The 22,997-nt window shown below is 45.0% G+C and overlaps 1 protein-coding gene across 8 annotated transcripts in view; it reads right to left on the reverse strand.

Annotated features, from left to right (window-relative positions):
- Positions 1-20,922, reverse strand: part of CPEB2 (cytoplasmic polyadenylation element binding protein 2) — a 151,223-nt gene extending 130,301 nt beyond the window's left edge. For all 8 annotated transcript variants that reach the window (XM_073609947.1, XM_073609929.1, XM_073609938.1 and 5 more), the window contains exon 1: positions 19,671-20,922. In XM_073609947.1, the coding sequence (XP_073466048.1) occupies positions 19,671-20,690 (1,020 nt within the window). In that variant the 5' untranslated portion in view covers positions 20,691-20,922. The remainder of the gene's footprint in view (positions 1-19,670) is intronic.
- Between the last annotated feature and the right edge of the window lie 2,075 nt (positions 20,923-22,997).

Raw genomic sequence — 22,997 nt, forward strand, 5'->3', positions numbered from 1 at the left:
GCACTGCGGTGCGAATCACATCCGATCTCGGACACCGCAGCAGTGGGAACTGGCCCTAAATCATATTGCATTTGCACCAAAATGGTACAGGACCCTTTATTTGGTCCACACTGGAATCGGATCGCATGGGTGTGAACACCCATGCGATCCGATTCCTGCACCCTTACATAGTTCGCACTGCGATGTGTGAGATGATCTGGGGGTGTCATTAACTTTACATTGACACCCGCAGTGGTGCGCAGATGTCAATGTAGGTGCGATGTGAAAACCTGCACAGGAATCACGCTGGTTCACGCATCGCACAAGTGTGAACCCAGCCAGAGACGTGAACATCTAAAAAAAAATATATATATATATATATATATAGCTATATATAGATACATATATATATATATATATGTATCTATATATAGCTATATATATATATATATATATATATATAGATGTGTGTATATATATATATATATATATATATATATATATATATATATATATATATATATATATATACATACATATATATATATATATATATACATACATATATATATATATATATATATATATATACATACATACATATATATATATATATATATATATACACACTATAAATTCCTATCCTGCTGGTTTTGGGGTGTGTAATGGTGGGGAAGGTGTGCTCTGACTGTTTGGTGAAAGAAAGAAGTCAAAAGACTTCTTTCTTTCTCCAGAATATCAGCCAGTTTCAGGCTTCTCACTCTGATTCTCCACTTCTGAAATGGTGAATCAGAAAGTGAGAATTCTGTCACAGATCGCCAGTGAGGTGTGGAGATCGCACCTTCATAAACTGGCCGTTTCTGTGAATTCTCACTGTGCTGAGATAATCAGCGGAGAACATGTTCTCCGCTGATTATCTCAGTTTCATAAACTGGTAAAGCGCTGAGATCAGCGGTGAGACTCGGGATCGCCGCTGATCTCAGTTTCATAAAAGGACACCTAAGCCCCTGACACCCAACAAGTGGCCCAGGGGTTGCATGCGGCCCTTTGGCACTTCCTGTGCAGCCTCAGGGCCCTGCATCCACTACTCTGTGGGGTTGATTTACTAAAACTGGAGAGTGCAAAATTGCTTTTCTGCCCCCGCCCAGCCCCCCTTCGGTGCCACATTTGACACCTTTCGTGGGGGGTATCAGGCACCTGTTTTTGACAAGTACCCATCCCCACTTCCGAGGGATCTTGCAGCAGCGGGATTCCCTTGGAAGTTCTAAGTGTACTTTGGATCCAGCCGGGCCTCGGCGCAGGACATCATGTCCTCTTTTGTGGTGAGCCCCCCCCCCTCCACTGTCTTCTGGCACCTGTGTGTGTCCCAGAAGACAAGCTGGCCATTCACAAAACGACTTGCGCATGTGCAGTAGGGAGCCAGCTGTGAAGCCACAAGGCTCCACTGCTGATTTCCCTTACAGGCAATGACACAGATGCAAACATTGGGGTGCCGACATCACTGGATTGCAGGACAGGTAAGTGTCCTAATATTAAAAATCAATAGCAACAGTATGTGTAGCTAATTTTAATTTTTTTGCTGGGTGGAGGGGGGGGGGGGTTATGACCACATCCCGTAACATGCCTCCCAGTCTAGGACCACCTGTCGTGTCATGCCCAAAGCCTTTGACCATATCCTGTTGTGTGCCTGCTGTCTCTGAAACAGACTAGTCACTGATTATATGCCGCCCTTTGGTGAAGTCAGGGGCTGCACTTGTGGCACCCCATAGTAACAAAGTTGATCACCACTGGGCTAAGCTGTACTGCATGAAGTTCAATTGAACATTCAATTATAAAGGTTTAAAAGGTCTTGCATCTTCTTTAGAAAGCAGCCACAGCTTGAGTAGAAAAGCCAGTCAGCTGCCAGCATGCTGGAAGCAGTAGCCACTCTGCGGAGGTCTAATGCCAGAGGCTCCCCAATTAGCAAAGCTCACGTTTGCCAATTGGAGAGCTCTAGTTTTAAAACAGACGTATGTCAGACCAGACCTCTGCTGTTTCCACACACAGAGCAAGGATCCCTATTCTGCAGCATGCTGGCAGAGGACAGTTTTTTCTACTCAGGCTGTGCCTGCTTTAAAAACCAAAAAAAAAAAAAAAAAATTTAAAAAAATGTAAAACTTTTCAGACTTTGAACATTTCAAACGCCTGAAACATATTTAGCTTATTTGAACTGAAAGATGAGCTGGGCTTTAACTATAGCAGGGAAAAAATATAATAAGTCACCAACCTGGCAGAGCTGTGCAATTCTCAGAACAAATTAGCCAAAATTGCAAAACCTTGGCAGGCAAAGCACCTCATATACGTATTTAAAAATGGTATATTTACCAGTTTGCCTAGAGTTCAGCTCTAACCAATTAGCCAGAGCCGCATTTAAATATGCCGAGTGATCAAACTAGCACAGGCTCTAATCAACCTCCCATAAAAGACCAGGAAACCCGAATCCAATGTCAAAGAGGTAAAACAGGCCGGTGAGTATTTCTGTAACCTAACATCCGTGAAGGGGTTAAGGCGTGATGTCAATCCCGTAGTCAGCTGCTGAACAGGTTTAAAAAAAGGCAGCAGATTATTCTTTGCACTGTAGTGATCTGCAATGAGGTGCAAAGATGACTCAGTGCTAGAAGATAAAAACATAACTCCCGGCTCATCATATGACAAGCTCGCTTACCAGCATGCATAATGTAAAGACAGCAAGCTTTGCTCTGACAGTCAGCAACACATCCAAAACACAGCGCTGTGATCTCACTGTGCTTTATAGTCAATGTTCACAAATGCACAACATGAACAAGACAAAGAAGGGCTGTCATGTGTTTTTATCATGGATTTCTGGGACGCCTTCACTGTCTATGGTGGCATATGCTTTTATCTGTCATTAACATCACAGAACAACTGAAGAAACACAATTATCGTATCTGAACCGACGTGAGAGTAATCGTGGCATAGAACTAAATCCCTGAAACCAATGACGTAAACAGTGTGGGAGGCTCACCGCGTTCTCCTCATAGGCAACAATCCTGAATTGTCGGTGATAGAAAGGTTTATTAAAGAGACACTGAACAATATCCCTAATCTCCAAGTTTAATTTATACACATCCAATACTGAGGCAAATTGGATGTGGGTTTCTCCACATCCAATTCATATGACAGGAGAGAGTGACCGGCTCTCAATGGAGCTGGTTCACACAGCTCTGGGGTGGCCGTGGTTCACATTGGAAAAGGGACCTGTGTGTCTATGGCTCAGTTTCAGGCAAAAATTCGGACCCGATTCGCACCTGAAAATCGGTGAACAGGGACACACCCGACCCTGCTGTGACCCGCGCCCGCATCAGTGAGAAGCCTTTAAGTGGAAGCAAACCCTCCAATCAATTTCAGCCAAGGAAGCTGCCATCTTGGTCTCAGTTTGATCTTCAACTGCCATGATGCTGCATATGTGATCAGTTATGACACAAACCATTGGATTGGATGGTTTGACAGTTTGGTTGAGAGAACAACCAATGTTACATACATAGTTACATAGTAGGTGAGGTTGAAAAAAAACAGTCCATCAAGTCCAACCTATGTTGACAGTTACATTTCCGGCACATGGTTGGAATGTAACTTTTTTTTTTAAAACTTAAAGTGGAGTTCCACCCACTTTTACAACTCTTCAGCATCCCTCACTAAACTGTGCACTGTAAACAAATTGGATGTTTAATTTTTTTTCTCAACACTTACTGTATATCTGCTGTATTCATTTTTCACTTCCTCCTCCCTGGCCGCGGCCCATCGCATCATTTCCTGTTTGCAATGCCTTCTGGGAAGGGGCGGCAACTTCCTCTGACACTGCCGTTGCTATGGAAACCTGACCTGAAACCTATTACACTGCTTGTGCTGCACTGAGCATGTGCGAGATCTCCAAGGATGAGATCCAGGAAGAAATACAGTCTGACTTCAGATGCCCAGACTTAAGATGGCCACGGCCTGCTGTAAGTTTATAAAATAACAAACTACTGCTATAAATTAACAAAACAGACCTTAGTTTACAGACTAACTTTACTAGAATACATTAAGCTTGTGTATTATAGGGGGTATTTTTATTTAAAAAGTAATTTTGGCCGGAACACCACTTTAAAATCGATGGGTTTACGTCCGCTTTACCAGCACTAAAATCTATTTTTCACAAAATTGTTTATATTGTGTTTTTCTGCTTCTTTTTAATGTCCCCCTGTGAGCTCCCAAACCTTTTCTTCCCCCACACCTCTGTTTGTTTGGAACAAGCAGTGTGCATTAGTTGTGGGCCTGTGCCCTGCTCTATGCATGCTACAAATGCCATAGGCCATCTCAGGAGCAAGGAAGGGAGGATGGCTACTTTCCTACAACAGTACCACAGAAAATGGACGTATCTACCCTCTAACAAAGTCTAGCAAAAAAAAAAAAAAAAAAAAAAGCAATTCAGAGAATTTTCTATTTTTTTTTCAAAGAGGGCCAGATTTGATGAAGTAAACATGCGTGAGGGCTGAGCATTTTAACTGACATACTTTGAACCTCTAAAATTCGGTCTAAGTGTGTTTGTCTGAGCACGAATACACTGCCCAACAAGAATTCTCCTGCCTTTGTAGCTGTGTGTGTGGTGAGATGAGCTTGGGCGTGTTATTTGCATATACCGTATTTATCAGCGTATAACACGCAATTTAAGAGGGTAGTTTCAGGAAAAAAAAAAAATCTTAAAATATAATAAGAGTCAGTGCCCATCTGCAGCCCCACAAGTGCCATGAATGCAGAAACCCCCCCCCCCCCCCCATTGCGGGCCAGACTTTGGACATGCCTGGCTGGTATATGTCCTTTGTGAACACTTATATGCAATGCTGGCCATACACTATACAAAAAAAATCAGCCAAACCCATTTTTGAAAACCGAACATTTGGCCGTGAGCGCAAACGATAGTGCCATCATGTAATGATCAATAAATCGTTCAGTGGACATAAATTGATGCATTTTGTGTTTGTTTTTTTACATATACCTAGTGCACACAATTTGGACAGGAAACACATTAACCTTTTGATTTATCGTTAGTTCGGAGGAAGATTTCCAAACGTGTCCTTCATTTTTTCATCTCAAAAACATCTGAACGATTATCGATTTTGTGCCCATTAACTGGCCGAAAAATGAACGAACTGTCTAAATGTCCGAATTTCGGACGATTTTTCGTATAATGTACGGCCAACATAAAGCGAATGTCATCTAGTCAGATGGTGATAAAGGATCAGATCATCACTTTCACATTTGCAGACAAAAAAAAAAGTTTTTCATGTTCTTGCACTTCAAAAATGTATAGTATTCAATGGCCACAGCTAATGTCAGCAGACAAAAACAACCTTCTACAGCCCAAATGAGAATGCAACCATTTTCATTGATATCAAAATCCCATTTAGCACAAAAAGTTTAAGTCACCAAAATTCAACATAAACACCTAGGATCCAGAAACGGTTTGGAGAGTATATAAATTTATATTTTAACCCTTTTTGCCATCCGTGTCCCGCTTGGGAGATTTCACCTCCTGTCCTGCAGACCAAATAGGAGAAGTGGGGGGAAAAGAATAAAAAACTGCTCTGAAATTAAAAGGTAACCCGTCACTGAATAACTGTCCAAAGTATTCCAGTTTCTGACAGCTGAAAATTTGGGGGATTTTTCCCCACCTTCAGCTCCAGTGACCATGGTCACCAAAATAGAAAAAAAAAAAAGCCAGGCATACATGGAGTGAAATTCTGCCAATTCAGCAGGAACCAGTTAGGATTCGATCCAGAATCAATGAATTTCTCTCATGCAGCTTAACAAGAAATCTTTACGGGTATTGCTTAACCCTCACCTGCTCGTAAGATAAGATACAAAAGTACAAGATACAAAAATACACAGATGGTTGAAGTTTATATGAATTCTGCATGTTATCATGGTCACATGGCAAAATTAGGTTGGGGTGCCCCAGCTGAACTAAGGACTAGGGCTGAAACAACTAATCGATTAATCGACAACTAATCGATTATCAAATTAATCGATTACTATTTTCATAATCGATTAATCGGCCAGTAACCTAATGGGGTTAGAAATAATAAATTAGCCCTTTATACAAAAAGAGCAAATAATCGCTACTGTAAATATTACTTACACAGTTCTACAGTAAAAAAATGAACCCTTTACAGTAGCGATCATTTCCTTTTTTTGTACTATAAAGGGCTCCTTTTAGTTTTTTTTAACCCCATTATGTTACTAAACGTCTTAGGCCTGGTTCACATCTTTGTGTTTTTTGGTGCTTTTTGCAGAAACGCACTACAGTTCATTTGAAATGGTTTCCTATGGGACACATTCACATCTGTGCTTTTTTTCAGCCTCTGCGCATTTGGAAAGGGTCAAGGACTTTTTTTTTTTTTAACACAAAATGGTGCTTTTTTGGTTCAATATACTTCAATGGAGAAGCTGCAGAAGAGCATGTAATGCGTCTTTGCAGCAATTTGTATTTTTTAATCTGCCTAACAACAAATTGGCCAAAAAAATGTATTTCTCTTCTAATAGTGTATACAGTATATATCTCCTCTAATAGTGTATATACAGTATATCTCCTCTAATAGTGTATATACAGTATATCTCTTCGGTCTGTTATTCTCAGAGTGGATTCAATATTTTGCTCCCTAACCATATAGTTGGTTGTTTATATTTACCACTGCATAGAGATATTTACAAATAAATTGCTTTTTTTAAAAAAAACTTTACATATTAACTAAATTATACACCACTTTTTTTTTTAAGGTTATTAACCGATTAATTGAAACAATAAATCGACCAACTAATCGATTATGAAAATAATCGTTAGTTGCAGCCCTACTAAGGACTGTTGGATTTGTACAGACCAAGAGACCACTGATGACCACAGGTATGTGTAAATGTGCCCTAATGGTACAGAGCATGCTTCCGGAACCTCCGCTTGTCCTTGGGAAAGTTTCCCAGCATGCATCACCAACTGCTGACTGGTGATGTGTGAGCAAGGTGCAGTGTTGTGTGGCGGGCAGTAAACACACATAGTGAGACGCAGGCAATAAAGTTATGTTGAGAAGGTCCAACACCACCTATTTAAGCCTGGCAGGTAGGCATATCCATCCAGAGCCACTTACGAACTGCAACAGCCGTCAGAAGACTTAAAGATGCCAACAGCGTCTGCAACGTGGAGCGGAATGCGGCCTGGCCGGTCCACACCCAAAGTGGAGGCTTTCTTAAGAGAGCTAGACAAAGTTCCTGCACAGTCCCTACTCCTCTAGAACCTTTCCCTACCTCTAAGAACTGTCCCTGCCAGATGGGGAATCTGTTCCAATGCTAGCCACTTGCATAAAAACGCACAAAATCGTCTCAAGAGGACCAGCATCCTATTGGACAGCTATCTCCCTGTGCCTGCTGAAGTCATAGAGGAACCAAGATCCCCTCGATTTCCTTCCCCTTCTGCATTGCAAGTTCTGTCAAGCGCTGCCTGCATTGGGGAGTACAGACTGCACCTTCCTACAAGTTAAATATGCTCTTAAAAGAATAAAAACAACACATGCCAGAGCATTTTATACAGAAGCAAGGACAGCTTTAAATGGTAGTTACTATTTGATGTTTAATATAAAGCCCAAAAACGAATACTCATGCCTTAAAGGGGAGTTCCACCCACTTTTACAACTCTTCAGCATCCCTCACTAAACTGCATACTGTAAACGAATTGGATATTTTTACATTTTTTTTCTCAGCACCTACTGTATATCTGCTGTATTCATTTTTCACTTCCTCCTCCCTGGCCGTGGCCCATCGCATCATTTCCTGTTTGCAATGCCTTCTGGGAAGGAGCGGCAACTTCCTCTGACACTGCCGTTGCTATGGAAACCTGACCTGAAACCTATTACACTGCTTGTGGTGCATTGAGCATGTGCGAGATCTGCAAGGATGAGATCCAGGAAGAAATACAGTCTGGCTTCAGATGCCCACACTTAAGATGCTCCACGGCCTGTTGTAAGTTTATAAAATAACAAACTACTGCTATAATCTAACAAAACAGACCTTAGTTTACAGACTAACTTTACTAGAATACATTAAGCTTGTGTATTATAGGGGTATTTTTATTTAAAAAGTATCATTTCGGCCGGAACACCACTTTAACTAAATAAAAAAACAAAAAAAACAAAAAACCCAAACACTTTTTCTTAATGACATTTTATTATATTCGATGTCTCATCTTCTAGCCAAGTTACTCGATCACAGGAGCAGGGGGAAGTGTAAAAAAAAAAAAAAAAAAAAAAAAAAAAAAAAGCTGACATTTTCAGGAAGGATTATTATAATTCTGGGTGTACATCAGCAGATCATGACGCTGGCTTCCATCATGTAAAATATACCTCAGCAAAACATGGCAAAAAGAAAACAAAAGGAGGAATTAAAGGCTTTGAGCCCTCTTGTTCTGTTTCAAACCCTGAATGCCATTTAATCCCAGTGCTGACGGAGAAAACTACACTCTCTGTAATGGACTGCAAAAGCCCCTTGTATGTCAAAGCATGGACAAGCTGTACACAACTATTAATAAACGGATCAAGAGCAAAGACTGTATTTCCTAGGACAGAATTTGTATTGTAAGCCGACAACGGTTTACAAAACAGAAGTTGTATGCAATGTGACAAACTGGTACAACAGAGCCTCAAACAATGGGCGCTTCTCAGGGCCCAACACTCTAAAAATGTCAGGTCTGTGCCCACACCAGTTCCTACATGTGGACTGACAGCACATCTTACATGAAGAAAATGAAGTGCAAAGCAGAATTTTCTTCCTGATTCAAGGAGGAAGTGCGTCCCATCACGGAAGAAAAGACATGGAATGTTCTACATTCCGTAAACCTCAGATAAATATACATGTATAATTCATAATGCATATACCAGCACACCAGAACAAGTACTGCATACTGGTTTTAAAAACCAAACTTTTTTTTTAGGTTTTTTTTTAATCAATTGTTGAAGGGTTATTATCCTTGCTAGGTACTCAGAACACCACTGGGTGGGAGTGAACGGAGATATAGAAAAAGGCTAGTACTCCAGCAAACCATATAGTTGGTAAGGCTGCAGACAAAGTCCAGCTATTTCAACCACAGAGTGTGTGTGTGTGTTTTTACTTCAACGAAATGGTGACCATACAGGCCTCTACGATTAAGCCCCAAAAAGGGCAAGAAATGTCCAAGGAGTTCTCTACAGGAGCTGAAGTCCACATCGTTACCGCTCTGACAGTAAAGAATGCCTTACGCAGTTTGAGATTGAACTGCTCAGCCAACTTTATTGTGAGACCGCATGTCTTTACAGACTTTAGGTTACTTTCCTCCCAAAGCTAGAATCCCCAAAGATTTGTATATTGAGAGCATATCCCCTCTTAAAGTGGTTGTAAATCTACTAACTAAAAAAAAAAAAAACCTGCAAGACAAAGGCATAATGAGCTAGTATGTATAGCATACTAGCTCATTATGAAATACTTACCTTAGATCAAAGCCCCCGTAGCGGTCCCTGTACACTGCTCCGGCCAGCAACATCGCTCCCCGATTTACTTCTGGGTATCACAGGCTCCAGGCACTGCGATTGCCTGGATCCGCCAATAACGGCACACTAACTGAAGCAACGGCACATGCGCATGTGTCGATGACGTCCTACACGGTTAAGGAGATATTTCCCTAAAAACGGGCACCGATGTCTACGGCGCATAAGCGCCCTGAGCATGCCATTAGTGAAGGCGATCATGCCGTCACTGACAGCTCCCGCACGCATGCGCCAGAGTAACATCATCGCTGCTCCGGTCAGTCACATGCCGGAGCAGCGATACCCGGAAGTCACTCCGGGTATCATGGTGGCGACGGAGGAGGTGAACGAGGGGAGGGTCGCTTCAGGGGCTTTGATCTCAGGTAAGTAATTCATAATGAGCTAGCATGCTATGCATACTAGCTCATTATGCCTTTGTCCTGCAGGGCGTTTTTTTTTTTTTTTAGAGAGGGTTTACTTCCTCTTTAAGCATCTCTTCAAGAGGGAGAATAAGTCTAATGTCTGTAGTCGTTCCTCATATTTGCAGTCCTCCAGTCCTCTTATTAGCTTTGTTGCCTTTCGCTCTGTCCAGCTCAAGCACATCTTTCCTAAAAAGACTGGTGACCAGAATCGGACAGCATACGCAAGATGTGGCCAAACTAGAGTTTTGTTAAGTGGTAGAATTATAGTTTTATTTAGAGAAAATATTTGTACAGAAATCTGACACATTTAGATCACATCAAATATATACTGAAAAAGATACATTCCACCAACATTTTGGAGGCCTCTGCAGAAAAAGACATGCCACAGAGAGGTCCAGCAAGGCCCAGAGACATCATTGGATGTAGAATATGTATTTTACATTTCTGATGTGACCTCAATAAATCAGAAGGTTTGCTGGCTTTTTATACATTTTTAGGATTTTATTGTTGTCTGTGCACTTGCTGGGCAGATTCGCACCTTTATTTATCCTGGTGCGCTTTGTTACTCAGGCTAAAGTTGAGGCAAAAATCTTAAAAAAAAAAAAAAAAATCTGGAAGGTTACACTAAAAAAATGAACATAAACACCACATATGAGACTTATTCAAAGGAGCAATGAAATCCCACCCCTTAAAGCAACCAGAACAGATTAGTGCAATGTATGTAATGAAAGCCAGATATATGCTTGGTTGCTTTGCGTTACTGCACCCTCCTGCTGTGAAAAACTGAACTCTGGTTTCAACATGGGGAGTAATGCAGATTTTTCTTGCGGTTTTAAGTTGGTTATAAAACACCCCTTACGATGTATGGCTTTAATGCTAGGTAAAACACAAGAATCTATTTGGGTTCCAATATGCCATAGCTATTCTGGGCTCTCCACAATCATTGGACAATAGGCAGGAAATACAAAGGTGCGAGTGAGCTGACAACTGAGAATATAACCGCAATGATGCATCTCAACAGCAGTATGAGTGAGAATTCAGAACACATACTTCTACGTAAATCACAACACCACAAAACAGTCCCTGGATTTTGCGGCTAAGATGAAGACAATGGCAAATCATCAGTGGAAACGGAAAAAAAAAAAGGCTCTGGCACAGGAGCCAGGAATGGGATGCTGCCCGTTTGAGCTCATTAGCAGAGATGCTATGTATAGCATGACGACTGCAGATCTATATAGTCATAGGAGCTTAGGAAACACAACTACTAGAAAAGAACGGTAAAAATAGACCTGGTCATCTGGATCCTGCAGTTTTAATGCTGCCAGTGGCTGAGCTTACATATCAATCATTCTCACCAAGAAGAAACATGACAGAGTTAAGGCAGAAAAGGGAAAAAAAAAAAAATATATAAGTACATAATACGGTTTCTTACATCAAGTCACAATTTTTCCACTGCAGAAGGCACTACCACTGACACCATTAAACGTATTCATAGCCACATACTGGTTATTCAGGTTTACAGGCTATTGTGGATACAGAGGCCAATTGATGAAAACACAAGTGCGTTTAAGTGTCGCCATTACCCACGGAAACCATTCAGAATAGGCGTTTTGTTGTCATAGTGCCGGTGAAAGAAAAAGTTTGAACCGAGTTGGCTGATACAAGCTATTATTACTGGTAGTTATATAGCACCAACAATTTACAGTCCTTTACATACTGCAACATTCACACCAGTCTCTGCCCATAGAGCTTGCAATCTAAAATCCCCATCTTACATGCACACACATACTAGGGCTCAATTTAAAAACAAGAGCCAATGAACCTGCCAGCATATCTTGAGAGTGTAGGAGGAAACCGGAGTACCCAGAGGAAACCCACACAAGCACAGGGAGAACATGCAAACTCCATCCAGAGTGTCCTGGTTGGGTACAAACAGCAACAAGGCAGGAGCGCTAACCACCGTACTACCTATAGACCAGCCATTCTCAACCAGGGTTCCGTGAAACCCTAGAGTTCCTCCAGAGATTGCTTGGGGTTCCTTGAGCTTTGGCTGACTGGGCTCCTATTTGTTCGGAACTGCATAGTTATGGGTCAATAACCCACTTGATAGAGGCAGCTGTATGACACCAATGAACTTTTTATCCGTTTTAGGGGGGCATTCTGACTACCACTTTAAGAAAGGCATTCTTCCCATTGACCACCAATTAATTGGTTTTAGCAAGGGTACCCCAAGATCTCAAAAGGATTTCAAGGACTCCTCTAGGGCAGTGGTCCCCAACCTTTTAGGACTTCATGGACCACTAAACTCATAATTTTTAATCCCACAGACCACTCATGAATTTTACATGCCTTATGCACACATTCTCTGGCCCCCTCCCCCTGAATCACACTGCTGCCTTATACACACACAATGCTCTTGCTCTCTGCCCCCCCCCCCCCCCCCCCCCCCACACACACACACACACACACACACACACACACACACACACACACACACACACACACTCTGCATCACACTTCTGCCTTATACAGACTCATCACTGGATCTCACATCCTTATCCAGCCGTGTGCTCAAGGTCCGTGCCCCCCCCCCCCCACCCTCTGATTAGCACTGCCATTGAACGTCCCCTCCTTCACCTCCCACTGTGTGCTACTCCCGGAACCTCCCTCTGAGTTCACAGGAGCCGTAACTGCAAAGGAGGCATCGGGTATGGATATGCGCTGACAGCATTTACTGTCAGCAAGCATTGAGAACAACACTGGAAAGAAACTTTGCGCCATAATGTTGATCAGAACTACTGGGGACCACCAAAATTTTCTCATGGTCCACGGACCACTGGTTGGCGACTGCTGCTCTAGGGTAAAAAGGTTAAAGGCTGCTATAGGCCCATTGCTCACTGAAAAAAAAAAAAAAAGGGGGGGGGGGGGGAGAGAAACGCAAAAAACATTCTTGCAGGAAACATTTGTATGGCTCAGGTCATCTGACTGGCGGATCGGGGCCAGGTCTTCATCCCTATACTGCAGTTTTCATAAATCATCTTACATAGATGTTAAAGTAAACATTCCTGTTTACCATACAGCGTTCTGCATTAGTTATGTAGAAACCCAGGAGCCAACGCCACAGCCTGAACAAACCAAACAAGCATTCTGTTTACTAGAGACGGCATTTCCATAAACAAAATAGAAGCTATGGTGCATTCATTGACGGAGGTCTTCTAATAGATGGCATATGCCCTGAGAGCAAACAATACATAGCACATGCAAAAGCTAAAAGATCAGCATTGGAGGTGGGTGGAAAAGAAATGTGTTTAAAACTGAAAGCCTTGTGCGATATGTATGACAAACCCACAGAGTCATTTTTATTTAATCAGATAAGTAGAATTCCTGGCCACATAAGTAGACTGCCAGAGATCCAATCTCGCACACTGCCATTGTTACACCATCTTATGTGCAACCACTTCTTTTACAAAGGGCATCCGAAAGCTACAACAAGGGTATAGAGGCGTCACAAACACAAAATCAATATATGGGATCAGTCTTGCTGTACCAGTTATCAGTAAAGCAGATCTAGAGCCACCGCCTACATTGAAGTCAAGGGAAGACCTACCAGACATCAAACAGGGCAACATTTATCTCTCCTGGCAGTTCAAGTCTTTTATGGTCAGATGTAGGCAACCAATCAGCAACCACCAATTTAACTACATAAATGCCACCTCTTATTCCATATTTCTTATGCCAATGGTAGATACCTACTTGAAGTTAATCTAAGCTAGCAAAGGATGCAGTGCTTTAAAACCTCAAACATACATGTAGAACAACTCGACAAATCTCAGGAGCTAGATTGACAAATTACAGCTGGTGCCATCATTTTTTTCAATTATTGAAGCTGGCTCCTAAAGAAAAACCCGCTGGCTCCTGGATTCCGTAATAGTTTGTCCAGCCCTGATTTAACGGAAGTCATTTCCAGGAGGTGATAAGAACCCTGCTAATTAAAGTGTACTCTTCAGTGCTGCTCAACATTGGATGTCAATGTCCAGATAACACACTTGGGAGAATTGACAGACGCACAATGTGACTACTACAAGGTGACATCCAGATCACTCTGCTAAAGGGATGCTGAATTGGTTAAAGACATAGAAACAAAGATGCAATATCACAGATGGAATTTTTAGCTGTTCCCAATTTTGGCAAACCCATGCAACCGGACAGCAAAAATGGCAACCTCGTATTACCACACTACGCCAACTATGCCAATAAAATTTATAGACCCATACATCCCAATGAAATGACTGGGTAATAGGAGTGCAACACAAGGACAACACAATCAAATGTAATCACTACAAGGGGACACCCAGACTGGAGTCACCAGGCCTCTTGTGAAACATGGAAGGGGAAAAGACATAGAAACGAAAAAGGGAGATGAACCATTAAAATGTTGCCCATTTCCATTATTTTGACAAATAATGCCATCCAAAAATGGAAAATGCCAGCAATGCCAATGAAATTAAGATCTGTACATCCCAATTCAATGACAGTGTAATAAGAGCAGATATTAGGACCTCATAGCAAATACCTCAAAATTAATGTAATCGGGCAGACTGGTGTCACCAGGCCTTTAATATGGAAGGGGTAAAAGACTTTGAAACAAGACCAAATTGTTTGCCCATTCCCATTATTCTGAAAAAATAATGCAAACAGCCAATAAAAATAGCAAAGCTTGCAAGGCCACCCTATCCCAAAGAAACGAAGACCTGTACAAACCCAATTAAAAGATTGTGTCATTAGATTGGATATTAGGCGTTCACAGCAAAGACAAATGATATGGCCGTTACAAGGTGACACGCAGACTGATGTCACTAGGCCTCTTGCAAATTATGGAAGGGTTAAAAGACATAGAAACAAATGGAGATGCACCATGAAAGGGAAATGTTTGCATTTTTGTCACAATAATTGAAACAGGCAAAGACCTAGCAAACCGGCAACCTCACAATGCCACCCTACGCTAATAAAATGAAGACCTGCACAAATCCAATGCAATGATTGTGTAATAGGACTGGATATTTGGCGTTCACAGCTAGGACCACACACACAATGTGGGCATTACAAGGTGACACCAAGACCAGTGTTACTGGGCCCTTTGTGAAATATAGAAGGGATAAATGACATAGAAACAAAAGAGATGTGCCATGAACGATGAAATGGTTTGCATGGTTTTGTCAGAATAATGGAAACCGGCAAAGAGCAAAAAAAAAAAAAAAAAATGGGACTAGATTAGACGCTCACAGCAAAAGGCAAGACAATTGATGTGATCACTACATGATGACAACCAGAGTAGCGTCACTAGGTCCCTTACAAAACATGAAAGGATCAAAAGACAAAAAAAAGAGCTACATCATGAAAGATGGTTTTGTCAGAATAATGAAAGCCACCAAAAAGAAAAAAAAAATGTCAACCTCACAATGCCACCCTATGCCAACCTGTACAACCCAATGCAATAACTGTGTAATGGGGAATGGATATTAGAAACTTGCAGAGAAAAACAAAAAAACAAAAAAACAATCACTAAGGTGACACAAGGCCTCTTAGGACATATGTAAGGGTTAAAAGACAAAAGGGAGATACATAATGAAAAATGGCGTCAAAATAATGAAAACAGGCTGAGAGCTAGCAAAAAAAAGAACCTTTACAATGCCAACCTATGCCAATGACGATCTGTACAAGCTAATGCAATGACAGCGTAATGGAACTGGATATTAGGTGCTCACATCAAAGACAAAAGATCAATGCGATCATTACAAGGTGACATCCAGACCAATGTCACTAGGCCTCCTGGAAGAGTTAAAAGACATTGAAACAAAAAGGGAGATGCAACACGAAATATAGAATTGTTTAAATGGTTTTATCATAATAATGGAATCTGGAAAAGAGCTAGCAACCACACAATGTAAACCCTGCGCCAGTTATGCCAATAAAGACCTGTACAAGCCAGCGTAATAGGACGGGATATTAGGTGCTCACAATCAAAGACATGTTCTTTACAAGGTGACACCCAGAGAAATGTCACTAGGCCTCTTACAAAATATGAAAGGGTTAAAGGACAAATGGAAATCGGCAAAGAGCTAGCAACCCTACAATGGCACCCAATGCCAGCTGTGCCAAAAAAATCCTAACAACCCAATGCAATGACTGCGTAATGGAGACAGGCAAAGAGCTAGCAAAAAATAAGACTGTATATTGGATGCTAACAGCAAAGGTAAGACAATGGATGTGATCGCCACAAGGGGACAACCAGACCGGTGTCACTAGGCCTCTTACAAAATATGGAAGGCTTAAAAAAACCAAAGAGAGATGCACCATGAAAGAGGGTTTGTCAGCATAATGAAAACAGGCAAAAAAATGGCAACCTTGCTATGCCAACCCTATGCCAATGAAGACCTGTACAATAAAAAGGGACTGATGTGAAGGTACAATATATATGTAAAGCACTGCACAAATTGACGGTGCTATAGGAGTACCTGTAATAAATAAGCCAATGCAATGACAGTGTAATGGGACTAGATTTTAGGTGCTCACATCAAAGACAAGACAATGTGATGATCATTACAAAGTCACACCCAGACCGATGTCACTAGGCCTCTTGTGAACAATGGAAGGGTTAAAAGGCAAAGAAACAACAAAAAAAAAAAAGGGAGATAAAACATGAAACATGGACTTGTTTGTATGCGTTTGTAATAATCGAAACATGAAAAGATCTAGCAACCTTGCAATACCAGCCTATGCCTACTGTGCCACTGAAGACCTGTAAAACCCAATGCAATGGGATATTAGATACTCACAGCAAAGACAATGTGATTACTACAAGATGACAACCAGGCCGATCTCACTAGGCCCTGTGAACTACAAAGGGGTTAAGAGACATTGAAACAAAAAGGGAGCTACCACATGAAATAAGGAATTGTGTAGATGGTTTTGTCATAATAATGGAAACCAGCAAAGAGCTAGAAACCTCACAATGCAACCCTATGCCAGTTGTGCCAATGAACACCTTTACAAGCTAGTGCAATGACTATAATGGAGACAGGCAAAGAGCTAGCAGAAAATGGGACTTGGTGTTAGATGCTCACAGCAAAGGCAGGACAACCAATGTGACCATTACAAGGTGACAACCAAAAACCACCACTTACAAAATTTGGAAGGGTTAAAAGACAAAAGAGAGATAACATCATGAAAGATGGTTTTGCCAGAGAATGGAAAGATGCAAAAAGAGCTAGAAAAAAAATTGCAACCTCAAAATGCCACCCTATGCCAGCAAAGACCAGTACAAGCCAATGCAATGACTGTGTAATGAGAATGGATATTAGGAACTGACAGCAAAGATAGGACAATCAATGTGATCACTGCAAGGTGACAACTAGGCCTCCTACAAAATATGGAAGGGTTAAAACACAAACACGAGATACATCTTAAAATATGGTTTTGGCAGAAGAATGGAAACAGGCAAAAAGCTAGCCAAAAAAAATTCACCTTACAATGCCACCCTATGCCAGTAAAAATCTGTACACGACAATGCAATGACTGAGTAATGGGGCTGGATGTTAGGTGCTCACAGCAAAGACAAGACCATAACGGACCACTACAAGGTGACACCCAGACCGGTATCGCTGGGCCTCTTACAAAACATGGAAGGGTTAAAAGACAAAAGAAAAATGGGAACTAGCAATGCCACCCTACGCCAGTTGTGCCAACGAAGACCTGTACCACCCAATGCAGTGACAGTATATTGGGACTGGATATTAGGTGCTCACATCAAAGACAAGCAATTGGTCATTACAAAGTGACTCCCAGACCTCTGCCAAAATGTTGAAGGGTTAAAAGACAAAAAAGGGAAACGGGCAAGGAGCTAGCAAAAGATTGCAACCTTAAAATGCCAGCAAAGGCCAGTACAAGCCAATGCAATGACTGTGTAATGGGAATGGATATTAGGAAATGACAGCAAGGATGGGACAATCAATGTGATCACTGCAAGGTGACAACTAGGCCTCCTACAAAATATGGAAGGGTTAAAAGACAAAAAGGGAGCTACATCTTGAAAGATGGTATTGTAAGGAGAATGCAAACAGGCATCCTTACAATGCCACCCTATGTCAACTGTGCCAATGAAGCCCTGTACAACCCAATGCAATGACAGGATAATAGAAATGGATATTTGGTGCTTACATCAAAGACAAGACAACCAATTGTTCATTACAAAAGTGACACCCAAACCGGTGTTACCGGGTGCCTCAAAAAATATGGAAGGGTTAAAAAAGACAAAAGAAAAATGGAAACAGGAAACCTCACAAGGCCACCCTATGCCAGCTGTGCCAATAAAGCCTTGTACAACTCAATGACTGTAATGGGACTGGAGGTTAGGTGCTCAAAAAAGACAAGCCAACCAATCGGTCATTACAAAGTGACACCCAGACTGGTGGCACTGAGCTTCTTACAAAACACGGAAGAGTTAAAAGACAAAAGAAAAATGGAAACAGGCAACCTCGCAAGGCCACCCTATGCCAGCCAATAAAGACCTTTACAACCCAATGCAATGACTATAATAGGACTGGATATTAAGGTGCTCGGATCAAAGAAAAGCCAACCGATTGGTCATGATAAGGTGACACCTGGGCCTCTTCCAAAACGTTAAGGGGTTAAAACAGGCAAAAGAGCTAGCAAAAATGCCAACCTCCCAATGGCATCCCATGCCAATAAAACCCTGTACAATCCAAGGCAATGACTTAGGACTGGATAATAGGTGCTCAGATCAAAGAGAAGCTGATTGGTCACTACACCCAGACCTCAATACAAAATATGGAAGGGTTAAAAGAAAATGGAAACTGGCAACCTCACAAGGCCACCCTATGCCAATAAAACCTGGTACAACCCAATGACAGTAACAGGACTAGCTATTATTAGGTGCTTACATCAAAGACAAGCCTGGTCATTACAGGATGACACCCAGGCCTCTTCTAAAATACTAAAGGGTTAAAAGACAAATGGAAAGAGGCAATAAAATGCCAACCTCCCAATGTCACCCTATGCCAATGAAGCCCTGCTTGACCCAATGCACTGACATAGGACTGGATATTAGGTGATCGGATCAAAGATGACCATTACATGGTGACACCCAGACCTCATCCAAAATATAGAAAACAAATGGAAAGAGGCAAACAATGCCACCCTCCCAATGCCACTCTATGCCCCAGCTGTGGCAATAAAGCTCGGTATAACCCAAAACACTGACATAGGACTGGATATTAGGTGATCGGATCAAAGATGACCAACCATTCCATGGTGACACCCAGACCTCATCCAAAATATAGAAGACAAATGGAAAGAGGCAAACAATGCCACCCTCCCAATGCCACTCTATGCCCCAGCTGTGGCAATAAAGCTCTGTATAACCCAAAACACTGACATAGGACTGGATATTAGGTGATCGGATCAAAGATGACCAACCATTCCATGGTGACACCCAGACCTCATCCAAAATATAGAAGACAAATGGAAAGAGGCAAACAATGCCACCCTCCCAATGCCACTCTATGCCAGCAATAACCCAAAACACTGACATAGGACGGGATATTAGATGAAAGAGAAGCCAACCAACTTGTCATTAGAAGGGATGGGGATGGCATGTGTGGGCACCTACCTGGTGGTGGTTGTAGTTGTTCCTCTGTTGTAGGTAGGCAGCAGCCTGGTGGTGTTGCGGGTTGAGTTGCGGGCTGACCGGGGATCTCCGGCTCTGCTGCTGCTGTTGGCTGATGTTGATCTGGGCAGAGAAGGGGCTCTGGAATCCGGGCACATTGATGCCAGGGCAGGGGTTGGCAGACACCGGGGAGAAGCTGTGGAAGAAGGCCGGGTTGATGGAGGATGGGATGCCGGGGTAGAAGCTGTCAGGCTCCGGGCTGTGCAGGGCATTGAGGTTGGCAGGGTGGGGCGCTCCCCCCGCCGGTTGCTGTTGTTGTTGGGTGAGCTGGCTCTGCGGCGGAGGGGGGGACGAGGTCTGCACCGACCAGGGGGTCCCGAATCCCGGCAGAGAAGGAGAAGATCCGGGGCTGTGCTCGGCCGGTCCGGTGAACGAGCTCCCTAGGAGGAGATGTCCGCCCTGCGCCTCCATCTGTAGCTTGGACTTGTGAGCCAGAGAAGGGGGAGAAGCATGGGGGTCCCCGGCGGGTGGGGGCCCCTCCTCACCGGAGCTGGAGGAGGATGAGCAGGAGGAGGAGGAGGAGGAGGACGGCGAGGCCGGCACTAACTTGTCGGGAGCCGAATCTACACCGAGCTCCTCCGCCTTGGGATGACTAACCTCCCCCGGATGGTGCAGCTCCTCCCTGTACGGAGCGCCCTCCCCGGGGCTCAACTCCTTCCGACCCCCGGCCTTACTCAGCTTCCCTCCGCTCACCCCCAGCAACAGCTCGTCCTGCATCACCTGCGGGTATCCCGGCAGAAACAGGCCGCTCCCCCCCGCCGGGTACTGCGGGCTGCTCCCCCCCGCCGGGTACTGCGGGCTGCTCCCCCCCGCCGGGTACTGCGGGCTGCTCCCCCCCGCCGGGTACTGCGGGCTGCTCCGGTACGTTCCCCCGCCGGAGCCGAACAAGCCGCCGGCACCTCCACCGCTCCCTCCGCCGGCGGCGGCGGCTGTCTGCAGTAACCCGAAGCCGTAATCCCCCATAGAGCCCTCCGCTATAATACACTCCGACAGACTATATACACGGGGCTATATACACCGGGCACGGCTTGTCATGTTACTGGGGGGAGAGAGAGGGATGGATGGATGGAGGGGACACCGTATAGATCGGGGAGTGCTTTGTACTGGGAAGGGGCTGTGCTGTCCGCTCTCACCCCCTCCTCTCCTCCTTATGCCGGTCATACGACCGCACAGCCCCATTAAAAAGCCCGGAAGACGCGTCAGTGTGACGTCCTCCGCCCGACCATTAATATTCATCCCGACCGAGGCCCGACCTACCTACCGGGGACAGGCTTAACCCTCTCCTCCCCGACCTACCTACCGGGACAGGCTTAACCCTCTCCTCCCCGACCTACCTACCTACCTACCGGGGACAGGCTTAACCCTCTCCTCCCCGACCTACCTACCGGGGACAGGCTTAACCCTCTCCTCCCCGACCTACCTACCTACCTACCGGGGACAGGCTTAACCCTCTCCTCCCCGACCTACCTACCTACCTACCGGGACAGGCTTAACCCTCTCCTCCCCGACCTACCTACCGGGGACAGGCTTAACCCTCTCCCCGACCTACCTACCTACCGGGGACAGGCTTAACCCTCTCCTCCCCGACCTACCTACCGGGACAGGCTTAACCCTCTCCTCCCCGACCTACCTACCTACCTACCGGGGACAGGCTTAACCCTCTCCTCCCCGACCTACCTACCTACCGGGACAGGCTTAACCCTCTCCTCCCCGACCTACCTACCGGGACAGGCTTAACCCTCTCCTCCCCGACCTACCTACCGGGGACAGGCTTAACCCTCTCCTCCCCGACCTACCTACCTACCGGGACAGGCTTAACCCTCTCCTCCCCGACCTACCTACCGGGGACAGGCTTAACCCTCTCCTCCCCGACCTACCTACCGGGGACAGGCTTAACCCTCTCCCCGACCTACCTACCTACCGGGGACAGGCTTAACCCTCTCCTCCCCGACCTACCTACCGGGGACAGGCTTAACCCTCTCCTCCCCACCCAACCTACCTACCTACCGGGACAGGCTTAACCCTCTCCTCCCCGACCTACCTACCTACCAGGGACAGGCTTAACCCTCTCCTCCCCACCCAACCTACCTACCTACCGGGACAGGCTTAACCCTCTCCTCCCCGCCCAACCTACCTACCTACCGGGACAGGCTTAACCCTCTCCTCCCCGACCTACCTACCTACCGGGGACAGGCTTATTCCTCTCCTCCCCGCCCGACCTACCTACCGGGACAGGCTTAACCCTCTCCTCCCCGACTTACCTACCGGGACAGGCTTAACCCTCTCCTCCCCGACCTACCTACCTACCGGGACAGGCCTAACCCTCTCCTCCCCGACCTACCTACCTACCGGGACAGGCCTAACCCTCTCCTCCCCGACCTACCTACCGGGACAGGCTTAACCCTCTCCTCCCCACCCGACCTACCTACCTACCGGGGACAGGCTTAACCCTCTCCTCCCCACCCGACCTACCTACCTACCGGGGACAGGCTTAACCCTCTCCTCCCCGCCCGACCTACCTACCAGGACAGGCTTAACCCTCTCCTCCCCGCCCGACCTACCTACCAGGACAGGCTTAACCCTCTCCTCCCCGACCTACCCACCGGGACAGGCTTAACCCTCTCCTCCCCGATCTACCTACCTACCGGGGACAGGCTTAACCCCCTCCTCCCCGCCCGACCTACCGGGACAGGCTTAACCCTCTCCTCCCCGCCCGACCTACCTACCGGGGACAGGCTTAACCCTCTCCTCCCCACCCGACCTACCTACCTACCGGGGACAGGCTTAACCCTCTCCTCCCCACCCGACCTACCTACCTACCGGGGACAGGCTTAACCCTCTCCTCCCCGCCCGACCTACCTACCAGGACAGGCTTAACCCTCTCCTCCCCGCCCGACCTACCTACCAGGACAGGCTTAACCCTCTCCTCCCCGACCTACCCACCGGGACAGGCTTAACCCTCTCCTCCCCGATCTACCTACCTACCGGGGACAGGCTTAACCCCCTCCTCCCCGCCCGACCTACCTACCGGGACAGGCTTAACCCTCTCCTCCCCGCCCGACCTACCTACCGGGGACAGGCTTAACCCTCTCCTCCCCGCCCGACCTACCTACCGGGGACAGGCTTAACCCTCTCCTCCTCGACCGACCTACCTACCGGGGACAGGCTTAACCCTCTCCTCCCCACCCGACCTACCTACCTACCAGGGACAGGTTTAACCCTCTCCTCCCCGCCCGACCTACCTACCAGGACAGGCTTAACCCTCTCCTC

Source organism: Aquarana catesbeiana, linkage group LG01 (genome assembly GCF_042186555.1).
Source record: "Aquarana catesbeiana isolate 2022-GZ linkage group LG01, ASM4218655v1, whole genome shotgun sequence".
NCBI lineage: Eukaryota > Metazoa > Chordata > Amphibia > Anura > Ranidae > Aquarana > Aquarana catesbeiana.